Source organism: Mauremys reevesii, linkage group 2, assembly GCF_016161935.1.
Source record: "Mauremys reevesii isolate NIE-2019 linkage group 2, ASM1616193v1, whole genome shotgun sequence".
NCBI classification, from domain to species: domain Eukaryota; kingdom Metazoa; phylum Chordata; order Testudines; family Geoemydidae; genus Mauremys; species Mauremys reevesii.
In genome coordinates this window covers 148,210,094-148,233,334 of record NC_052624.1, presented here as the reverse complement: position 1 = coordinate 148,233,334, position 23,241 = coordinate 148,210,094, and the positions used below count along the sequence as shown (strand labels likewise).

The following is a 23,241-nucleotide window of genomic DNA, read 5'->3' as shown; positions in this document are numbered from 1 at the left end:
TATCAGCAAAATCTGTTTTTTCTGGTGTAACTGCATATATTGGGACTCTTGCAGGCATAGTTAGGTCATGTTAATCAAAACAAACAAAAAAATCACACCCCTAACCAACCTAGCTATGCCAGCAAAGCTTTTAAGTGGCCTTAGGGTTTTATACGGTCATCCATCACCTAGTATCTGATCACCTTCCATATACAATTGATATCCATAACCAAGTCCCTTATGGACCTCATAGTCTCTGACAGTTCTCACTTCTCAAGGTAAAAGGTCTGGTTTGGATTAAGTTTATTTATGTGGTTGCTTGGTTTCAGATTGTGGGGATTTCTTTGAGGGTTTGCTGGAAGGGGCTGTCATTGTTTCAGGTCCTCTTCTCATCTATCAGCTAAGTCGCCCATCCCAAATCCTAGTCTGACATTTTTATTGGTTAGACCCTTTCTGTTACACATTTTATACATTTCTTTTTGCATTTTCTAACATGACTTTCCTATCTTCTCTTCAAATCCTGGAATATAACGAGATAACCTTTAGTTTCATGAAGTCAAGGCGTGATATCAGGTTACATTTGCACTAGTGCAATTTGAGCACTCACTGTGTGCACAATTGCATATCCTAAAGAGAGTGTTTATCTACATAAATGGTGCTAGATACACACTGGCACGTGCAAATACCCAATCTGGCGCACATAGTTGTGGTAACTAAATACCCAAACTAGGCAATTTGCCTCCCGGCGTCCTGAAAATCAGACCCAATCAATTGCATGTTTTTTTTTTATTAACAGTGTGGCAACATTCATGTATTAATCTCTATGGCCTAAATAAAATTCTTTGAGCCCCGTTCCTTCACTGGGGAGGCAGTGTATATCAACGGCTCAGGACTAGGCTGGCAGTCAAGAAACCCAAATTCTGTTCTCTCCTCTGACATTAGCTATGGCTAATGACACTGACACACCTTTGTAAGGCACCCTGAGATCTATGCTGAAAAGTGTTCTGTAAGGGATGTGTGGTTATTATCTAAGTCTTTATTCTCCAGTTACAATGAATATTTGGCTCATTGGCTTATTATTGTGAAGCTACTTATGAGTGATGGGGCTGTGCCCAATGGCTTGGTTTTTGTAGGGTTACTCGGTATGTTGGGCTGTCATGCTGGTTTGTTTCTGTAGGGTTCTAGGAGGTTGAAATTGATTCACTTTTTAGGGCCAAGCCCACTAACATAAATTTAAAAAAAAAAAAAGAGAGAGAGACTCTAGAGAGCACTCCCACCCATATCTAGGAATTGGAATCCGTTTTATTTTTTATTAGTAAAATACCCTTGACTTGTACCCTAAGTGCAATGGACAGACCGGGTTCTTGTTTATGGACCTGGCCGTATACAGCGATCAAATCCAGCTGCGCTTATGTAAGCACAGCCCTCTCCCCCCCACACCCCTCCCCATGGAGTCAATAGACATTTTGCCTGTGTAACAGTGAAGAAGTCTGGATCTAAGGATTCAGCCCAAAATGCACCAAGAGCTCTGCTTTCTAAGAAGGAATCATTAGGGTCTCCCGTTGAAGCTGGACCATTTAATTCAGTAGCAGCAAGGTCAGGCACTAGGAGCCCAATCCAGCCTCTGAAGTTGATTTGAAGACTCCCATTGATTTCAATAGGCGTTGGAGCAGGCCCCTTGTTTTGTAACCTGGTCTGATGTGAGAAATGCCCCTTCAAGTGGAATGTCCTCAGTCAGTGCACGCATAGGCCATCAGCAACATCTTTACACCAGTATAACCAATCCACCCTTAGGGGTTGCACCAGTTTAACTAAATAGGTTTCTTTCTATCGATTTTACTTACATCAGTACAAAAACTGTGTAAATAAACCCTGATTCACCAATGTGGGACAAGGACTACCTCTTATATTGCTTTTGCACAGCACCTATCACAACAGAGCCCCAAGCTTGGTTGGGACTTCTCAATGCTACTGTAATATAAATAAGATAATAAATGACAGGGTTATTCTGTTTCCTGATTGGCTGACTGCAGCTTTTAAATGGGGATAATGGTCTGACTATATGGACAAATAATCATTTGTGAAGATTTTTGCACTTCCAGACATACGTGGTAGTTAAACGAATGCTTGCAAATAGAGAATAACATGACCACGCTTCCCTCAACAACCTGAACTCAGTACTTTATTCACTATTACTTTTGCAAATCTTTATGTTGTTTTTAACTGATCAACTCTCGTAATGTTTTATGCCTTCTGTTGAGAAAACAAGAGTTGGCCATTAGTTTGTGATGGTACTCAGAGCCCAGAGCTGGCTATCTAACCACTCTCAAAGTGACTTTGAAAGGCATTGATTTTACTGCCACTACTAGTAACCATCCTCTTGTCTTCATCAAGTGTGAAGGGCAATCACTGTAGGTGAGATAATTAGGAAACTAATTACTATTCTTGATGAAAACACAAAAACTCCATTCAAAATAAGACAATATGTGAAAATTATGAACAAAAAGCAGGACAAATATTTACCAAAATGGGTCGGTGCATGATGAAAATGCAAATTCCACTTAAGAGAAGCAGCAGGACAATAATACTTTGCATCTGTAGATCACTTTTTTAATATATTTTCTTCATCCTCAAAGCACTTCATAAAGGGAGGTCAGTATCATTTTTTTTTAAGATGGGGAAAACGGTCTCCTGTCTCCCAGCCCCACCACTATAACAACTAGACTGCTTTAGCCTTTCGCTTCTGAAAACTGTGATATCCCCAGCAAGCTAGTCTGCCTAACCAGGCCAGCATCTGCACTTGGCATACGCTTTAAAGCCTATGACCAGTGGAATTGCCAGTAGTTACAAGTTAGTCCACAGCTCTTTCTAAGCAAGCACCTTTATTTTAAGAGGAAAGCATTACAGAGAAAACATATTAAATATATGTTTAATATGTACACGCATGCTAAAAAACATTGAAGCGATCACCCACCCTCCAAACTCCAATCTCAGGCTCTGACAGGTGTCAGTCCTTCCAACCCTTCCCTAAGGATTGGGACCCCCAGCCCCTGCCTTGGACAGAAGGTCCTGTCTGTTGGATGGATCTGAAAGAGCCTTTAGTTTAAACTCAGGCTGTTTATCCAAAAGACCTTCCTTTGTCCGGAGGCTTCTGGAGAATCCGGTTTGAAGCAGTATATGTGAGCCTCTCCAGGTGGCGGTGCCCCTATGGACATGTTAAAACCTGAGTGAATTTGCCTAATCATCCTTCCGCCTCCAGCCACTGTTCTTCGTTCCTGGAGGGCTGTGGTCACTCTCCCCAATGGAATTTCATACAGTCCAGGCCCACAATGAGTTCTCCCAAAGATATTGCAGGAAATCGCCATATATGTGTGTCTCTCTCTAGGAGTGAGTGGGTAGTTCAGTCTCCACGGCCTGTCTAGTTCTTGGCCTTTCTGTTGAGACAGCCAGTTAGGATCAGTGGTTGTGACGTGGCTGCTAGGAACTGAGTTGAGAACCTCATGTTGCCCAAGTCACCAGACAAACATCAAAAGCCGTTGCTACCTAATCACCCGTTGCAATGAGTCACATTTGAACTTGGTGATGTATGGCCTGGTGTAGCCCCAATGAGAATCAAAAGGACCGGGTTTTTTTGTTCTGTGTTTGTACAGCACCTAGCATAGTGGGGTCCAGGTCCATGATAGAGTCCCTACATGCTACAGGAATACAAATAATAAGGAGTAATAAAAAGGGAAGCCTTTCCTTTGACTTTAATGGCAGTTGGATCAGGTACTTACAGCTCAGATAGCTTCTGTATCTCATTACAAACCTCCTAACCTAGCTAGTTCCCTTACAAAAATAATATTAAAAACCCAGTCACCTCTGTGAATGTAGGCCTCTTGTTCATTAAATATTTCCCTTGTAATTATTTATGTGTATTGCAGTAGAAGCTAGGAGCCCCAATCATGGACCAGCCACCCATTTTGCTAGGCCCTGTACAAACACAGAATGAAACAATGTCTTCAGACCTTCCTTTCTCCAATGCTTTGCCTGTCTTGTCTATTTAGGCTGTAAGTTCTTGGGGCAAGGACTGTCTCTCACCAGCTGACTGTACCGTGCCTAGCTCGATAGTCGCCATCTCTGTTGTGGTCTGTAGGCACTACTGTAACACAAATAACATTTATTAAGCAACGTCCTCCACACTGCCCCGCACCAATGTGCCTTAGCCCAGATCCGGCAGAACCACCTCGGGATCAGCAAGAAACTCCTGCCTTCGTCAGTATTGATTTATTATTTATTTGTATTGCAGGAGCATCTAGAAATAGGATCGGGCCCCATTGTGCCAGGCACTGTACAAACACAAAACTAAAGGATAGCCCCTGCCCCAAAAAGATGACAATTTTACTAATAGTCTCTTACCACTGATGTGGAGCCAGATGCCTCCCTCTAGAGAATCTCTTATTGATCTAAAATGAAAATATATTTTCTTAAAAGCCATGTTCTAATTATTTTCTTTCTTCCTCCCCCCCCTTGAATCCCTCAGCTCTCTCCCATAGTGGTTCAGTCATGATGGATGAGGATGATGGATTGAGTGAGAGAGGTCTCAGCAACTCCAGGAAGAGATATGATGATGATGAAGAAGGTAAGAGAAATTCCAGGTGTTCCACAATTTGCCTTGGGAGGCTGATCCTGCTCCTGTTGAAGTCCAGTGGCAAAACTCTCATTGACTTCAGTGATCGATTGATCTGCCTGCCTACCTACTTATATGGCCCTCATCACTGAAGTATGTCACAATCATTAATGGATTTGTTCTCCCAAACCCTCCTGGGAGGTAGGGAAGTGCTATCTCCATTTATAGATGAAGAACTAAGGCCCCGGACAGCTCTAAGTGACATGTCCATGGGCACACAGGGACTCCGTGGCTGAGCTGTGATTTGAACCCAGATATCCTGAGTCCTAGTCTAATGCCCTGTCTATCCACTAGACCAATGTTTCTCAGCTCATGGGTCATGACAGCCAAAGGGGTTGTGAGGCATTGAAAACCGTATTTGTTTGGAAGAAAAGAAAATCTCACTCCTCACACACCCTTACTCTTCAAAGTCAAGTATTCTCTATCAACTTCTCAAAGCACACACACAAATAAGACTTATTGTTATCCTAGATACCTTTTTTTACTCTTTTATATTAAATGTAAGGGGGGCATGAACATTTTTTACTTTGACGAAGAGGTGGAGAAGGTTGAAAAACCACTGCCTTAACTTCCTACTAGACAGCTGACACCTGATCCTGAGAGGTGTTGAGCACCCACAACTCCTGTTGAAATCTGTGGAAGCTGTAGCTACTCAGCATGTCTCAGAATAGGGCTGTTCAGTTGGTCTGAAGACTACCTAGCAGGGTAATATTCCTTGGAGTAATGGAATAGAGAAGTGATGCCAAAATTCAAGGAGAAATGGATAAAATGTGTCATGTTTCCATCTAAATAAGTAAAAACATCCTTTGTGGAGGTGAAACATGGGTTGGCATAGTCTTGCACCCCGATGTATCGGTGGGGATGCGTGTTATGGTGCTTCTAGGGGTGCCGAAGAGATGCAGAACCCAAGGGCCTGCCTACTTGTCGACTTCATAGCATCGATGGGTTTGGGAGTAGCCAGACATCTTTGTTAGCATGATAGTAATGGTTGGTGTTTCAGGCCTGATGGGTGGGGAGAGCATATGGAAGAACTGGCTTTTATCCACAAGTGAAAAGCTGTGAGGCTTGTACACCCAGAGCCCTGCTTCTGCATGGAAAGTTCCTTGGTGGGTTTCTTTTTTTTTTTTTCCCCTCCATTGCAGACTACCATTCCATTTACATCGGGGTGCCAATGCCACGGGGCTACAGGCGGAAGAGGCGCAGACGGAGATCCACCTGCAGCCGGGATAAAACCAGCGAAAATGAAAGGCTCTGTGAGCGCCAGGACCGATCAGATACCGATGAAGGAGGGCAAGCAAGCTACGACAATGGGAACGACAACGCCAGCAGGACGAGTAAGTCCCAGTTGTTCTGTACCTCGCAATCAAGAAAAGGAATTGGGCTCTCGCTAGATCAGATTTCCTGAAGTGGGCTCTGCAGTCCTCTGTAATGCTTGCATCATTTTTTTTTCAACAAATTGTGTTTTTCATTTAAAAAAACAGGGCTTGAATTCAATTAATCGTTTCAGTTGAAGAAAAATTTGAAAGTCTAAACGTTTTCTTTTGGCTTTTTGATTCAAACTGATGTTTCAATTCCAAATTTGGCCAATTTAAAAAAAAAAGGTGAAAACACCTGAAACTGCCAAATTGAAATGAAAAATTTGAAAACAAAAGCATTTGATGTTGACCGAAAACATTTTGGATGACTCTAAACTAATCAAAATACTGGGGAAAAATCATTTAGAGGTATAGAAACGTTTAATTCAATGGAAAATAATTTTTTTTCAGCTTTTCAACTGGACAACAACTTTTGAAAGTTTCATTTTGGTTCAGATTTTTTTTTATTCAATTCAGCCCCGGACCCAAAAAACCATTATTCACTCAATTTTAGTCCTCTGTAGCACTCAGGCTAACATAGCCTTTTGTGCCTTCACCACAGGGGGACAGTACTCGGATGTTCCAGAGCTGGCTTTGTACTCCCCTAATTCCCACAGCTGCCAGGGGCCAATTTGGTACTCGGCTGCGTAAGAATGGCCTAAAGTTTTCTCTAAATTATAGGTGGTTGCACTGGCCACAAAGGGTCTTTTCAGGCATCTTAGGGCTGCTGAAGCACAAGTCTTGTTGCCAGGGTCTCTTTCAGCCCATGCAGTTTAGGAAGAGTGAGCTGGATTTTGTTCTGCTTTGTGCAGCATCAGCAAATTTGTCAGGTACGTTCTGACTGTAGAATTGGAACATAAGAACGGCCACACTGGGTCAGACCAATGGTCCATCTAGCCTAGTATCCTGGCTTAGGGACACTCAGAGAATGGGGTTGCATCCTTGACTGTCTTGGCTAATAGCTATTGATGGACCCATCCTCCATGCAATATAATTGTTAGAGATGTTTGGACTGCTCTGTCCAGTCTAATTTTACAAGCCACCCCCCTTGCCCCGCCCCCACCCCCACCCCCCCCCCCCCAAAATAGGACTTCCACCATTTTCTTCAGGAAATGCACTGCCTAATAGATCTCATTGTCAGAAAGATTTTCTCCTTATATTCGGCATAATTTCATCCAGCCTCTCATAGCTATGCCCTGTGTACTAGCCACACTAAATAAATTTCTCTCCATCCTGCGTGTTTATGAAACCCACCCACTGGTTTATTTTATATTTTGTGTGACATGTGTAGTGTGTTTCCTGTAGTGGCTGGTCCATGTCCATGAGCCTACTACTGCTAATAGCAAATGTGGTACTCCTCTAGTTCAAACGGTAGCCATCCTTGCTTTTAGGGTTGAAGGTCCTGGGTTCATTCTCTGCTGATAAAACATGGTAAAGAATGTAGCATTTGCAGCCTGTAGGTACAATTGTGATCTCTTCTTCACTATTCTAAATGGTACCAAAGCCAGGAAGAACATAGCCATAATTTTTCAAGTCCCATGACACCAGCAATTTGAAAACACACTGTTTCGTTTGTAAGCAGAGCAGATGTGATGTGTTAGCCTTTGAAAGAGTCCGTATGTAATGCAGCAAGGTCATATCAATGCTGTCTTTTCAAAGTGTTATTGTGCAGTAAGTAATTAATGGTATTTCCTTATTCTTACTAAACAGTAGAGTTAATAGCCCATAGTTCCGGTCACTGAATTATGACTGAATGCAGTGCCTTTTTGCTGACCATTTTCTGGCTTTACTTTTTGCATTTTTTCCATCCTGACTTAATTGCAATTTTTATAAAGTGCTTTGAGATCTACTGATGAAAAGCACTATAAAAGAGCTAGGTATTATTATTTCTCCTAGTTTATTATTCTAATTGCAGTAGCATCTAAGAACCCTAGCTGAGGATCAGGGCCCCATTGTGCTATGCAGTACACAGAAAATAACAAAAAAGACCGTCCCTGTCCCAAGGAGCTCACAGACTAGATGTCAGACAGGACATCACAGGTGAACAGAGAAGACTGGCAGGGGCAGGGGTGGGGAGTGAATGGGAGGGTGAGTTAGCAGAATGACGAGAATTTAGCAGAAAATGTATATATTTCAAGATGTCATGTAATCATAGTGGTTAGAGACAGGAAAGACCCTATTGGGTCACATCTAGTCTATTTCTTCACCAGAGTAGGATTGTTCCCTACAGTTTATTCCCTAGAGCCTTGTCCAGTCTAGTTTTTAAAGCTCCTTAGCAAAGATTAACATTTTACATAGCAAAATAGCTGTCAATCTTCGTTTTAGCCCCAATATAGATGTTCTCTTCTTTTTGCTCATTTAAGAGTGCACTAAACCAAACTGCTGTAGGAGCTGGATCACAAAAAGTGACCGGATATAGGGTTTTGCTTTCCAATCCTCTCTTTAAGGGCACAATTTTGTACTCACCATAGATTCTGCTTGTGATTCATTCATGCTTTTCACAGGCAAAGCATTCCAGCAATTCCCTGGCAAAAGTGCACTTGTAAAACCAGAGTACCAGTCTGGAAATCATGCCTGTAATTCCTTATACTTAAACTTTTTGTTTTCTTTCGCTTGGCAAAGCATAGTGTCCCAGTTAATTATTCAATGTGACTTGCATATAGAGGCAGTGCATTAAAGCTAAATGATAGAAAACCTGTAGGATCAACAGCGCAGGTTTGTCTTTGATTTGACGGGCTCCAATAAAAGGTGCTGGAAATGGTCAAGGTTTCTGACTGTGGCTAGTTCAGGGGAGTACAGTCCTTTGTAGTTGTTGCAAGTTGTTTCTGAATAATGCAGCATTTACAAAGCAAGTATTCGCAATTGTCTATTTGAAACAGTCTCCAAAGCACTTAGTAGAACACTCTAACCCTGCGTAGAGTCCTGAATTTACCTTCCCTTACCTTGAAGGAAATCAATCCAATGCAATATTCCTGATGGATGGATGTCAGTATCTGAAGATGAGGCCCAGCGTGCGTTTGATGCAGTATGAAGGAACACTAAAGCACGAGGCACATGGAGAATCCAAAATGTTTAGGATTTAAACCGGCTAAAATAGGGTCTGTTCAGCAGTTCAACTCATACTTTGGCAGAACTCCCATTGACTTCTGTGGGGAATTTTGCCTGAGTAAAGAGGCATAGGGCTCTGTCCGTGCTTGGACTAAATATGTGCAGCATTTCTGAAGTTGTAGAGATTATATCAAAACCTGTGCCACTGTTCCCATCCTCCCACCTCTCTCGCTCTCATTTCCCCCCCTCTCATTCACTCTCTCACACACACGCCAGTTCACTCACCTCTTATACAGGCATCTCGGTGGATTTGGTAACTTCACGTCATGAGAGCCGAAGAGAGAGGAAAGTGCTTTATATTCTCTATAATCTGCTCATTAAGCCGTGGAGTTTAACAAGACTGAGTGGATAAAGGAGGAAGTTTGGGGTGTTTTTTGTTTGGTGTGGTGTACGTTTAACGGGGGGAAAGAATGCAAACCAATCCAGGTAAGAACTATTCCACATGCTATTTCCATTCTCTTTCCAGTCTTAAAAACCTTGGTGTTCCTGGGCTTTGTTTCTTGCTTACAAAAGCCATTTCTTAACTGATCTAGGGGCCGGTAAAATGTGACAACATTGTTTCTGTTTGCAAGTGTAAGAGAAATCGATTAGCAAGACTGTACAGTGTGGCATCTTGGAATCTGATGTGCTTGCTGAAAATAAACTTTTTGGTAGCAAACACAGCTCCTTCATGTCTGAGGGGGTAAGAAAGTTGTTTTTGACTGGTGTCACTGTCCCTTCCAGCCTACAAACTGAGGGATCCTGAGCCTTAAAAATGTGCCACAGCTGACCCCAAAAATATAACAAAGGGAGTTTAGCAGTAAGCCCACATGCATGCTAGAGAGAGAGAGAGCCTTCCATTTTGTAGACCATTGCTGCATCACCGTGTTCTGGAAGTGGGATAGAAGAGGCAAATTGCATCTAGAATGGGATGTTGGTCTTAGAGGGATAATTTAGAGCTGTGGACTGAGCTTTTCAATGCAGTCTAAGGAATTTGGACATCCAGTTCCCATTAAAATTAATGGAAATTGGGCATCTAAATCCTCTAAGTGATTCTCAGTCCTGAAGTTCAATAAGTGCTGCTGCTGGGATGCTTTATTGTAGAAGGCAGCTAGTTGCAAGGATCATATCCGTTGAACAACCAGTGTTGCTGCCATCCTTCTTTTTAGGGGGCAAGGAATGGACAGTGAAGGAGAAAAAAGCCCATTGTATGTTCTGATTGTCCTGCAAAATGAGACCTGCAGCAAATGAATGTCTCTCTTTTGAAGGAATGGATAATTACAATTGTCAAGCACCATTAGATAGTTAGCATTTCAAACAGATGCTAGGTGCTTGTTAGTTATTTGTTACACCAAGTCTAGTTGAAAACTGCAGTCCCTGCCGATAACATTGTGCACTGCTTTTATTCTTTTAATGGCAGCCTCTCTCTCTCTCTATATCTATATATGATACACAAAAGAAGCAGAACCAGAGTTGGCCTTTGTTTTGCAAAAGCACATTAGCTGGGGCAAGGTTTGGGAAGTAGTTCTGAGGGTTTGGTGCATCTTTAATATAGATATATGCATGTAACACTACGAGTATTGCATTGTTATTCTGTGCAACGATCCATTTTAATATAATCTGTTTTATCTGTAGTATTAAAGTTGAGCTAAACCTTCAGCTCTGGAAAGTTTGGGGCCTGATTCTGATCTCACTATGGTTTAAATTAGGGGTAACTCCACTAAAGTTGCACTGATATAAAACTGTTGAGAGACCAAAATCTGTCATCTTGGCAATATCTTTCTTAATTCTTTGGGGGTTTTTAAATTACATTAATGTGATCTATTCCTGCTCAAACAGTGGATCTCCTTATGACCTTTGATAAAGTTCCTAGCATAACTGTATGCATTCTGGTTTAGCTTTAGTGAATTGCCTTTCAAAAGTGCAAAAACTCTGCAAGCATTTGGGTCACTTTTGCTCCAAAAGTGCAAAAAGCTTTTATTAAACTAGCCGTTTGCATTCGTATGCCCTCTTAACCCAGTACCCTGTAAGGTGGTCAATGACTCCAAGTAGTAATTTGAGGGAGCGTTCTAATGAGGATAGTTTTAATGAGATGTCAAAACCATCCAAGAATGTTGTATCAGCGCTTCTTCAAAGATGCCCGGTTTGCATGTTCAAAATAAAATCACCATTAAATATCTTCCTAACTGAACATCTGGTATCTTCATTGATGAAGCTGAATGATGTATCAGATTTACCAGCTGAGAAAAACGAATAAGATCCACATAAATGCCTGAAACTATGGCCAGGCTAAGATAGGCTTTGTTTATTTCAGGGAGGATAAGATCCCTCAGGTGAATAAATACCAAGCATTCTCTCCAGCAGCTTCCTGCTCCCACTGCTCAGTGAAGTCCTATTGATGTTGGTTTAGCAAATAACTCTTTGTTCGGGTCAGTGACCCCAGTCAGGGGAACAATGTGACTAAGAGTCTAGAGGAGGAAGAGACCTGAAAAATGATCTTGAGACCTTCCACTTGCATGATATTGAATGACTAGGTGTGCTGTGAATGGAGGGAAGGCAGTAGTTCAAGGATCCCGGCAAAACTGCACAGTGCAGAAAGTACGTGTTATGTGTAGACAGATCGGCTTAGACCTTAAGCTGAGGGAAAGAAAAAAAAAACCCTCTTTTCTAGGTAAATGTTCCCCTTTGTCTTTTGTTTTCATCAATGGCTGACAGTTTATTTTTTTCTTCACAAATGCACTCAGAATAGAAAGTTACAATGTTAAACGACCTTTAGGTACAGATGTGGCCCCCTCACAGTCTTTCATGCATTTATCCTCAGAGCACCACTGGGAGGCAGGGCAGTGCTATTATCCCCACTGGGGGAACTGAGTCACAGAGAGGCTTAGTGACTTGCCCAAAGTCTCACAGGAAGTCTGTGGCAGAGCAGGGTCTCCCAAGTCCTAGGTTAGGGCCAAGAGCTGGGAAGATCCAGCCTGGAGAAAAGAAGGTGTCTAGAACTTTGCAAAGGGATGTTAAAGGTAGGACAAAATTCCTCTCTGTCATTAGAGACAGAAGAAAGGTGACTGGCTGAAGCTACAATAGGGAAAATATAGATTAGATTAAAATAGCTACTGTCAGTGATGGGAGAAGTTTCCAAGGGCCATTACGGATTCCCCTCAATGGCTTGGACTAGGATATGCCCTTTTGTCAAGGCTGGTATAGGAATAATTAACTTGGTACTTGCACATGGCTGCAGAGAGGCTGGCAGCAGGTACTCCAATACAGTATAGCTCTTGTCCATCTCTCCCTTGGTGTCTGTGCGGGATGGAGCCCTTAGAGGTCCCCAACCAACAAGCTCTGTGCCCCCAGGAGGAAGGTCCTTTCCCTCCAGCTGAGAAAGTTGCATAGAATTGAGGTTGTCACCCAACTCCTCCCCCTTCCCAGGGCAAAGCCTGAGACCCCCCAACCCTCCCACCAGCTGTGGCATTTGTTTATTATCCTGTAGATTTTTATGCTTTTCAAGGCAGGGACCTGTCTTGTGTGTGTTCTGTGAAGCACTCATCTGGCTGCCACATAATAATCATTATTATTTTTAAACCATGTTGTTCATCCTCTCAGCGGGGTGATGTATCACAAACAGCTTTCCTATTGATCTGGGGAGAGGGGGGCTAATCTTTTGCATAACAGACCCCACACTGGCTCTACTGCCTTCAGGGAGCTCCATGGCCAGAGGAGGGGGGCTTTTTTGTTTTGTGCATGTACAACGCCTACCGCAGTGGGGTCCCAATCCCTGCTTATGGCCCCGTGTTGATACCACAATGCAAAGAATACATCAGCATCATCAGGGTACAGAGCTTGAACCTCAAGTGACTGTAGCATTGCAATGGAAGGGGACTGATACCATCCTTGTTCTCGCGTCCGTGAGCTCCCCATACCATTGCAGGGCTGAGGGATCGGATCAGAAAGCGTTACTGGCCTCTCAGCTCACATCCTCCGCTTTTATCCCAGCATCGCTTTTTGCGAGAGAGATTCTGAAAAGTACCTAATGTATGTCAGTCGTGAACTCTCTGGGGTTGTGTCTTCCTTTGTGTTGGTGCAGCAACTAGCACGACAGGCCCCTGATTCCAACCAGAGCCTCAGACCACGACAATAATTAATAATAATAATAATTAATAATGACCAAGTCTCTGGTGGTGTGACTTAAGGGTCTTAAGCAGTAAAGCAGGCTGAACTATAATGCAGTGGACATCCTAGTCTTTCACGGCAGTTATGAATTCTGCTTCGCCTGATTTTTATGGACGGGAAAGGCAGTATTTCTGGCTGCAGCAGGAGGTTTCCTTTTACACATATGTACCAATTTAATTAGCCCCTTTCTTGAGTGCCGTATTTGGCTAACTTTCTTATTTCGAAGTTCTAGAGCAGTGGGATTCCGTTAACAAAGACATTTTCATAAGTGGATTAACATCTGACATATTAAGAGAGTGCTAAAACCCAACAGTTTATTAAAATACATGGTGTCCGAGGAGACCGACATGTGGTTGGGTTAAACCCTTGTTTGAACAACTCGCCACCAACAGTGGAGGAGACAACCATCCCAACCCAAACCAGCAGCTCTGCACCTTTGTGGAGGTTCCTGTCCTTGTCCAGGTTACTTAGTGAAATGCCAGGGTGATGAGGAGACAGAATCGGTTCTAACAGTATAAGCCCTTATGGGTACAGGGACTGTGTCTTTATTTTGTAATGTGCCAAGAGTATTGTGAGAATGTTAGAAATAATAATTGTAATGTGGGCCTTACTCAGGCAAAATTTCTATTGACTTCAATGCCGGAAGTTTGAATCCAGATTTGATCCTGTGAGCATAGGTCTAAACTCCCCTCTTAGCTTTGCAGAGCACACTTCTCCAAAGGCTGTTCTTATGTGTAACTCAGGTGCATGCATGGAGTGGGGAATAGGCTGGAAGAGATTCTCCTGTGCAATTTGGAGAGGAGATTTAGCCCTCAAGTTAGGGACACAAAAAAGTCTCTCCATTTGCAGCCATGCCTGTTACAAAGATGATGCTTCATAGGCTAGTGAGCAGGGGATATTAAAGGAGCTGAAGATGGTTTCTCTTCATAACAGGGGAAAGACTATCAGAAGAATCAGGAGGCCTACATTTTATTCGTGGCTCTGCCACAAATTCTGATCTTGTGGTGATGGGGGGGCCAGGAGGAGAACATGGCTGGATGGGTCTAGACAGGCTCACTGTGTGACCTAGGGCAAGTCCGGTAAACTCAGTATTCCTCCACTTCCTCCCCTGTAAAAGGAAGGGAGGGGGCAGTGTGGGGAGGGGCAATGCCCTGCCAACCGCATGGGAATGTTTGATGCTAAGTTTGTAATAATTTGTGAAGTGCTTTGAGACCTTAGAGTGGAAGGCACTGTGGAAGTGTGGAATATGATAATTACTACTGGATTGAACCCAGCGTGCATGTAGAATGGGTGTCGCTCTTGTTTAGGGGGGAGGGATTATTTTACTTTACATAGCTTGGGAGGGGGAGTGTTTGTTTGGATAAGCATGCCATGTAGACTTAAAAGATTCAGTACTGTATATAAGAGGGGAACCACTTACAAGGGGGAGAGAAATGTCAGAATGAGGGTGTCTACAGTGTGTGAGCGTTGTAAGATCTACAATATATACATCAACTCAAGGCTTGTCGACATGAGAAAGTATAACTTAAATCTCTTTTTAAATCAATATAAACCAGTGCAAAAGGCTGTGTGGGCATTTACTTCAGGATAGGGGTGGCTTATTTTGGTTTAGCTCAGGTCAGTCAGGAACAGGTTAAATTAAACTGGGAAAAGGCCTCTCTCATACCAAAATAAGAGTGTCCTCAGAGTCTTTTATGCCAGTGTCATTCTATTGGTTTCAGTTCACACCTCAAGTTACACCGGTGCAACCTTCTCGTGTGGATGAGTCCAGAGTGAGTTTTTCTGGAATTGTCTCTACCTCACGTTCATTCTCTATTTTCATGAGTTATCGCCGTGGACCAGAACCTCACTCCGTGTAAATTGGCATAGCTCCATTGGCTTCTCTGAACCTGGGTCAGTATCTTCAATGGAGTGACACTGATTTACACCAGCCAAGAATCTGGCCCTTTGTCTGTTTTTTTGTCCTGTATATGGGCAGGCCATTATGTCCCAGAATGGGGATATACTACAACCTGGGTAAAATTCTCAAAACTATGTAATGAGCAGGAGTTAGTCGCCAAAATCCCTTTGAGAATCTGGGCCATAGTAGCCTACATCCCATTGAAAGAGGACTTAGGGCTCAAGGGTATGCCTATACTGCAGTCACAGGTGTAATTGCAACTCAGGCAGCCACACCCAAGCTAGCAGTGAAGCCACTTCAGTCTTGTATAGGCCATGCTGAAGCTTGCATTGCCATGGCTTCACGGATCCAGGGGCCAAACTAGGTGGATTAAAGCTTGATCTGCAGTCACACCCTGCGATTGCGATATAGACATACTCCCAATGACTGAGGGTAACGTTTTCAAAAAAGCACCTCTCTGTATGACTCTGACGTGACCACACCTTGAGTATTGTGGTCAGTTCTGTGTATCTCATGGCTCAAAGGATACTGATGATGAACAGGAGGGAGTTCTGAAAGGAGGAAGAAAAATCTGGAGGGGAGCAGGTTTAGGAGGAAAGATCAAAAGAAGTAGATGTGCTTAGCTTGGCTAAGTGTCAACGAAGGGCCAGTCATAACCGCCTGGAAATACTTGAAGGCTGTAAGCGCCCAGGCGCAGGGAAGGATCATCTAAAGCAGTTGAATGAATGACGAGAACATTTAGGCTGAATATCAGAAGAGCTGCCTGATAGTGAGATTATTGGCTTGTGGAATAGTCTCCCAAGGGAAATAGTGGGAATTTATAAACCAGATTGGACAAAACACTGGCAAATGTGCTGAAGGCAGCAATTCTGCAGTGGCAGGGAAAGAGACTGGATGTTCAGAGGGGTGCTCACATTTAGGAGTGTGCCTCATGTGTGTGTTCTCCATTCATTCATTCTTTCCCCATCCCAAGGGATTTGGGTGCCTCAATACTTGGCCCAAAGCGCTCAGCTTTTTGATCCCACCTTTCTATAATGGGAAGGGCCGAATGCTTCTGTACATTTCTCACATGTGCTGATTATTAGAAATGGGGGGGGGGAAATCTTTTTGATTTTTAAAATTAATAGGTTAGACCAGTCACATAATCCAAATCTAGTAAAAGTACTGGAATTAAGCACTCTGGGAATTTTCCCCACCATTAATGTAGTTGTTCTGCCTAAACTGTGTACGTTGTGTCCTATGTGCCTATTGGTGTAACCGCTTGGGGAAGAGAAAGGATGTGTCTCCATCAATTTTGACTCTCCGGTTGATTTCCCCCCTCAACATCACTTCCAAACTCCTGCATTTTCATTCCTGCTCTACCTCCCCCCCCCCAATTTACATAAGTTGTGGCACTTCTGGCCATGCGATAACGTACGAGTACCGCCTTGCAGTTGGCCCAAGGATCTCTCCCTTGGGAATCCCACAGTGGTATTACCTCTGAACAAAGGTGTTCCTCCGCCGCAGGCATTTTTCAGCTGTTTGGAAGCAGACCCAAATAGCATGAGTGAATAGCATTCCAACACACCGGGCGCATGGCACGCTCTTCTGCCAGATTCCTAGCGAGAGTCTTGTGGCCTGCAATAACTGGTGTGTTCTGCTCTGCATAAAGTAGGCCCTTAAATGAGAAGATTGTTAAAGAATCTTAGGAACCGGGAAAGCCTCCTGGCCCAACACGACTGTCGTTATTTGGCAGATCCCACCTTCCTACTTTTTCTACTATCTCCTGCAAATCCCCCAGAAATAGACAATGGTCTAGGATTGCCAGAACTGGCCTGAGACTCAGTACAGGATTCACTGGGAGGGAAGGCTGCTAATAGTACTGCCTTTTTCATCCCTCACCATCTTTGCCTTCTAGCCAAGGCTCCATAGGAGTCTCCACTACCCCAGCGATATGTTGAACCTACATAGGTAGGTAGATGCTACTGAGGGGCTGTCGGGAATGACCACATTCCTTTGTTGCCTTGACTAGAGCTACTCAATAAGTCAGAGTTTAAAGTCAGAAGGAACCACCAGATCATCTAGTCCAGTGATTCTCAATCTATTTACCATTGTGGGCCACAATGTGTTATGTGGGCCACATACAGTATTACCCATATGGCCCTGAGGATGTCACGTGGGCCACAGCTGTGTGCTGTGAGCTGTGTGCCGCAGGTTGAGAACCACTGAAAGTCTGACCTCCTGTGTATCAAACACAACCCCACCCAACAACAGAAATGGTGGTAGCATTGGCAGTTTAGGGTATGAGTGGGCCTTCCAGTGACAGGTAGGCTCTGGCCACTTTGTCCTTAGAAGTCTCTTTGAATGGCCCACATAAGGGGATAGAACTGGAGACTTCCAGAGCTTTGTAGATTTCATTGATTCCAAGGCCAGAAAGGACCATTATGATTATCTAGTCTGACCTTCCTGTAGAACCTCAGCAAAATAATTCCTACAGCAGATCTTTTACTAAGCATCCAGACTTGATTTAAAAAAGGCCGGTGATGGAGAATCCACCACGCCCCTTGGTAAATTGTCCCAATGGTTAATTACTCACACTGTTAAAAATGTACGCCTTATTTCCAGTCTGAATTTGTCTAGCTTCAACTTTCAGCCATTGGATCATGTTAGACCTTCCTCTGCTAGATTGAAGGGCCCATTATTACCTACTTGTTCCCTATGTAAGTACTATATGGACTATAATCAAGTTACCCTGTAGCCTTCTTTTTGTTAAGCCAAAAAGACTGAGCTCCTTGTGTCTATCACTAGAAGGCAGGTTTTCTAATCCTTTAATGATTCTGTGGCTCTTCGCTTTCCAATTTGTCAGCAGCCTTCTTGAATTGTGGACACAGGATTGCAGCAGTGATCACACCAGTGTCAAACACAGAGGGAAAATCACCTCTCTACCCCTACTCAAAATTCCCCTGTTTATGTATCCAACAATTGTGTTAGCTCTTCTTCAGATCGGACAAAGGAGGACCTGTAACCCACACTGACCAATGGCTACATCTACACATTTAGAAGCCAGCATAGAGCCTGGTTGAATTGGTCATGATGCCTGGAACTTCCTTAGGTGTTGTGTTTTGGTGCCCTTCCTAGCAATTTATTCCATGAGCACATGGTATTTCCCTGATTATCTCCATTTTAGTTCTACCTTCCTAATTTTTAGCTTCTGGCCCTAGTTTAGAATCACTCACCTGGGAGAATTCTCAGTCAGCTTTATCAATTGCCCTTCATGACATTGAAGTTGTTAATGGGTCACCTTGAGGCTTCCTCTTTCCCCGTGGCCCCTTCATGTTCCTTCCATTCATGGAAAAGTCCTATACAATGAAATAGGGATGGAAACAATAGGGGTTATAGAAATGTAATAAGGCTCTCTAGAAATTACTCTGAAAAACCTATAGAATTTCATGATGAATGTGACCCTTTGTGTAGGTTTTCCAAACCATCTCATAAAATTCTACAGCAGGGGGAGAGAATTATCTCTCAAATTCAGTATGGTGGTTGAGGTAATCTATAGAAAGTTTCTCCTGTTCTATCGCATTAAATAGGATGATACCAAAACTACAGAAATACTACCACTTTCTATTATTCTGCGTGACTTTTTCATAAATTAGAGACTAGAGAACTGTGACCATCTTGGTTGTCTGTGCTGCCTCTCCTCCACTGCCCATTTTGAGCTGCGAATGTTAGCTCCCAGGTCTTTTCTAAACCGGCAATTTTATTAACATCTCCCACCATGATTCTTGCACCAGTTCCCCTACACCAGTATCGCTGGTGGGAAACCTAGCATAAACCAACCATCAGTGGTTTTATCGCCATGTTGTCTAGATCTGCTCTGAGCGGAGTTAGAAAAAACAGCCCTGTCAACATCTGTGCTTCCACTGTTGCTACCACCAGTGGAATTTAGCTGGTTTTAGCATAGTAGGAGAAATAGTAATACCCAGTGTTTTTCATCAGATCTCAAAGCTCTTTACAGAGGACAGTATCATTATCCCCATTTCACAGATGGGGAAACTGAGTCACAGAGTGGGGAACTGACTTGCTGAATGGCAGAGCCAGGAATAGAACTCGAGTGTCCTGACTCCCAGTCCAGTGCTCTAACCACACTGATTGCAAAAGCATCTGAGGCAGTTAAGTGCTTGACTACCTTAGTCACTTGAAAATCCCATCCATTAACAAAAAATGTTTCTAGCATAGACGAGGCCAGAGAATGCTGGCATTTTGCAGTCAAATGTATGCTTTGGTACAGGGAGAGGGAATGTGTGTTGTGACAGTCAAAGCGCAGTCCCAAAACCAAAGTTATGGGCTTAATGCAAGGATCACAGAGTGAAATTCTATGGCCTGTGCTGTGTAGGAGGTAAGACTAGAGAGTCAGAATGCTCCCTCTGAAATGCCATTCGAAGAGGGAGCAGCTTTATTTCAGCTGGAATTTAACATGGCAAAAGTTCCTGCAGCAGCCATGACAGACGCTCGGTGAGAGCACCTATAGATTCTTAGCTTCCTGTCTTAAGTTGTCATGTGATGTAGCTAGGTTCTGTTAAACAGTTGTCACGTTTCACACCATTCAGTAGGGAGGGAATGATTCCTAGTTATGTTGTGTGGGGAAGTTTGTGAATCACTTCTGGTGTAATGATGCTATAGTGGAGAACATGGCACTTTTATAAAAACTGATACTTTTCTAACTGCCCAAACTTTTGTGTAAGGACAGCAGCATGCAGATGCAATTGGAATTCATCTGAATTATTGTAGTGATGGCTGCTTTTCAGAATGGGGCTATTTAATTGGGTATTATTAATCATGCATATTCTTATTTATCATTCAGTGCTTTCCATCTAAGCTCCTTACCAAAAAGCAGGATTGTTCTCCCCATTTCCCAGGTGGGGGAAATGACTTTCTCAAGATCACCCAGTGCGTTAATGGCAGAGACGGGACCTACTCCAGTGTCCTAAGCCCTGGATTACCCTGCCTTTCTATCATGCACGTATCTAGGGCCTTCTGTCTTCAAAATACTCACAGCAACTCTGGGTGAGCGGTGAGCACTATGCCCGTTTTCATGGACACACTCAAATAATTCACCCACGAAAGTTCATGCTCCAATACTTCTGTTAGTCTATAAGGTGCAACAGGACTCTGTCGCTTTTTACTCAAATAATAGTTAATTCATTATCATTAGGAGCCTTTAAATCACGACTGGATACCTTTCAAGAAGACTGACAATATAGTCTCAACTTTTCCCTGAACTCCCCTGCCTGTCCATCTCCTTATGTAGTGTCCTGTATTATAATTAGACCATCAGCTTTTTGTTCTGGGTTTGTATAGCACCTAGCACAATGGGGTCCTGGTCCATGCCGAGGACTCCTAGGCGCTCCGTTGATACAAATCATGGAATAGGACTCAGTAGTGGTCTCTTACACAGGGGGTAAGGATAACCCCCATCCACTTCAGAAATCACTGCATGAAATTCCCTGGGCTGTGTTGCATGGAATAATGATATCATAATAATAGATTATCATTATCTGGCCTTAGACTCTAAGAAATGCTTTCTCTGTAGGTAAGAGACGCCATTAGAACTGAGGAGTTCATGGCTTCTAGCCCAGTATTCAGACCACTAGGTCTTGTCTCTCCTAGCCTGGCTAAAATAGCATTTATTCTTAACCTCACACACATCAGCAGTGGGTTAGCATTGCGTTGACTGTTGCCAGCCGCCTTGCATGCTGCCAAGAGATCTAAAAGCATGTGAACACAGAGATTTAAGAGAAAATCCACCAAGCTCACTCAGCGATGGAGCAAGCAGTCAGGAGGGCAAGTGTGTGCTCTCCTCCTCCCTACCCCCCCCCCCCCCACACGGCTACAGGGAATGCATTAGAGTCACTCAGGCGGAACAATTCAAAGGGAACGAACTGGCTCTCTCACAGTAATTAAAAATGTCCTGTGCTGCTGAAACTTCTGTCCGCATCCCTGGGTGACATACCACAGCCACAGGCCTAAGCTTACTCTGACGCAGCTGCTCAATAGCGGAGCTTGTCTCGACTGTTCTTTTCTCCCCTCGACACTTAGCGGGAAACAAAGTTAATTTGTTATGACAGGAGCATTAGGCTTTGCTCTGGAGGCTCGAGCCATAAAGAAAGCAAGAAAGGGAAACTCTGAGACGGAGAGCGCAAAACTCTAAGAAACTTTCTCTCTCTCTCTCTCTCTCTTTATCTCAGAGTTTCGCTTTCTTTCTGAGATCAAGAGAGAGAAAATGTTGGGGGGAGGGGGGAATCCCAGAATAGCTGAATAGAAAGAGAGCCCTGAAACAGACTTGAATTTGATGGGTGAACTCATATATCACAGTAGGGGGGAAAAAATCATTTCTAACACACAAACATTGGGCCAATTTGTACAGCTCCAATCAGGCAAAACTCCCAATGACGTCAATGGAAGTCTTGTCTGAGCAACGACCTCGTGTTTCGGCTCAATGTCCGGAGGAAAGCAAAACACAGAAAAGGGGGTGACAAAATTTCCCCCTGTGCTAGAGACCAGGGTTTCTTGTTTCTTACAGGGCTGTATTGCTGGTAGAAGGTGCTGGCTTGACAGCTCTGGACACTGACGTCCTATGTTTAACTGCAGCAGGCACAGTACAAAGCAAGCTTCTCAACATCCCTCCCTGAGCTGGAGGTGGGACGGTTCAATCTCCATGACTTATACAAGCCTTCGCTTCTCCACTGAAGCCACCAGCGTGATGTGATGGAAAGGGCAATTGTACCGGCATTTCTTATGATATGGACACTTGTGCACTGGGATTGGGCTGCACCAAACTCATTTCACATAGGCCACCAAGCAGCAGGCATCAGGTGGTGGGAACTATCAGTCACTTCCCAACCTGGACTGGATTCTAGCTGGTGACTTGGAAGTTAAATGCTCTGTATCCACTGATCAGTCCCCTGAGGCATCCACTGGCGCAAAGCCAGAATTTCTCACTGAAATGGTGGAACCTTCCTGATCCAGGACCCTGCCCCCTAGAACCTAAAGGAAACACAAAGAGTGTCACCATGTGTGTACAATGTCTTGTCATGTTTCTTCCCCAACGGGTCCAAAGAGTTAAGAAGCTCAGTCCATAAATACTTACCTGGGGATAGCTGAGGGATCTTTAATCTAGCAGGTAAAGGCAGGACAAGATCCAATGACTGGAAGTTGGAGCTAGATAAATTCAAGTTAGAAATAAAGCACAGATTTGTAACTGTGTGGCAATTACCATTGGAACAACTTCCCTGTCGAACGTGGTGGATTCTCCATCAATTGGTGTCTTTTTAAACAAAATTGGATGTCCCTTTCAGAAAAAAATATACACTCTAACTCAACCACAAATATGTGTGGTGCAGGAGATGAAATTCTCTGGCCTGTGTTTTGCAGGAGGGCAGACTAGATGAACATCATGGTCCCTTCTGGCCTTTAATTCAACGGGTGAAATGTTGGCCCTTCTGTAACCGATGTCAAAATTCCCATTGACTTAAATGGGGCCAGGATTTCACCCTCTGAATCTAGCTGGTGGTTGTATCCACTGATTACCAAAATCGAGAGTGTGCCTTCCATTTGTTACATTTTCCAGTTGTTCCATATTTCAAGCCCTCTTTGTTGAGGAAACTTGGCCTGAATTGCTTATTGTCTCGGCCTTCCCTGCTCCTCAATGGGCCTCTTGTTTCTGAATGAGGTGTTCCCTCAAACAGCTTATTTTCCTCAAAATGTCCTTTTCACTACAGGATCTAAGATACGCCTGTTGGTCCCCTCCTCCATCCTTACCCTCCTTTCTGTTTCTCCAAAGCTTTGTGAGTCAGGAGTGACTAATCTTGCTGCCCCAAAAATGCTGAATCACTGTTGTTTGCCATCAGAATTACCCCTTTAGCCTTTGCAGCGTCTTTCCTAGAAAACTAGAGCCAGGGGGGTGCTGCTCCGGCTGCCCGAGTGGACTGCTACAACTGCACTTTTGGCAGCAAAGAACTCTGCTGCAATCGCTACAGCACGAGATGCCCAGTGAGGTCTTCCCAAGTCGATTGTTCAGCATGAGCAAAACAGAAGAGAAATCA

General features: G+C 43.6%; 1 protein-coding gene across 1 annotated transcript in view; it reads left to right on the top strand.

Moving 5' to 3' along the window:
- SLC4A5 (solute carrier family 4 member 5) overlaps positions 1–23,241 on the top strand; it is a 130,125-nt gene that overhangs the window by 9,437 nt on the left and 97,447 nt on the right. The window contains exons 5-6 of the mRNA XM_039523157.1: positions 4,502–4,600; positions 5,791–5,982. Of these exons, the coding sequence (XP_039379091.1) occupies positions 4,502–4,600; positions 5,791–5,982 (291 nt within the window). The remainder of the gene's footprint in view (positions 1–4,501; positions 4,601–5,790; positions 5,983–23,241) is intronic.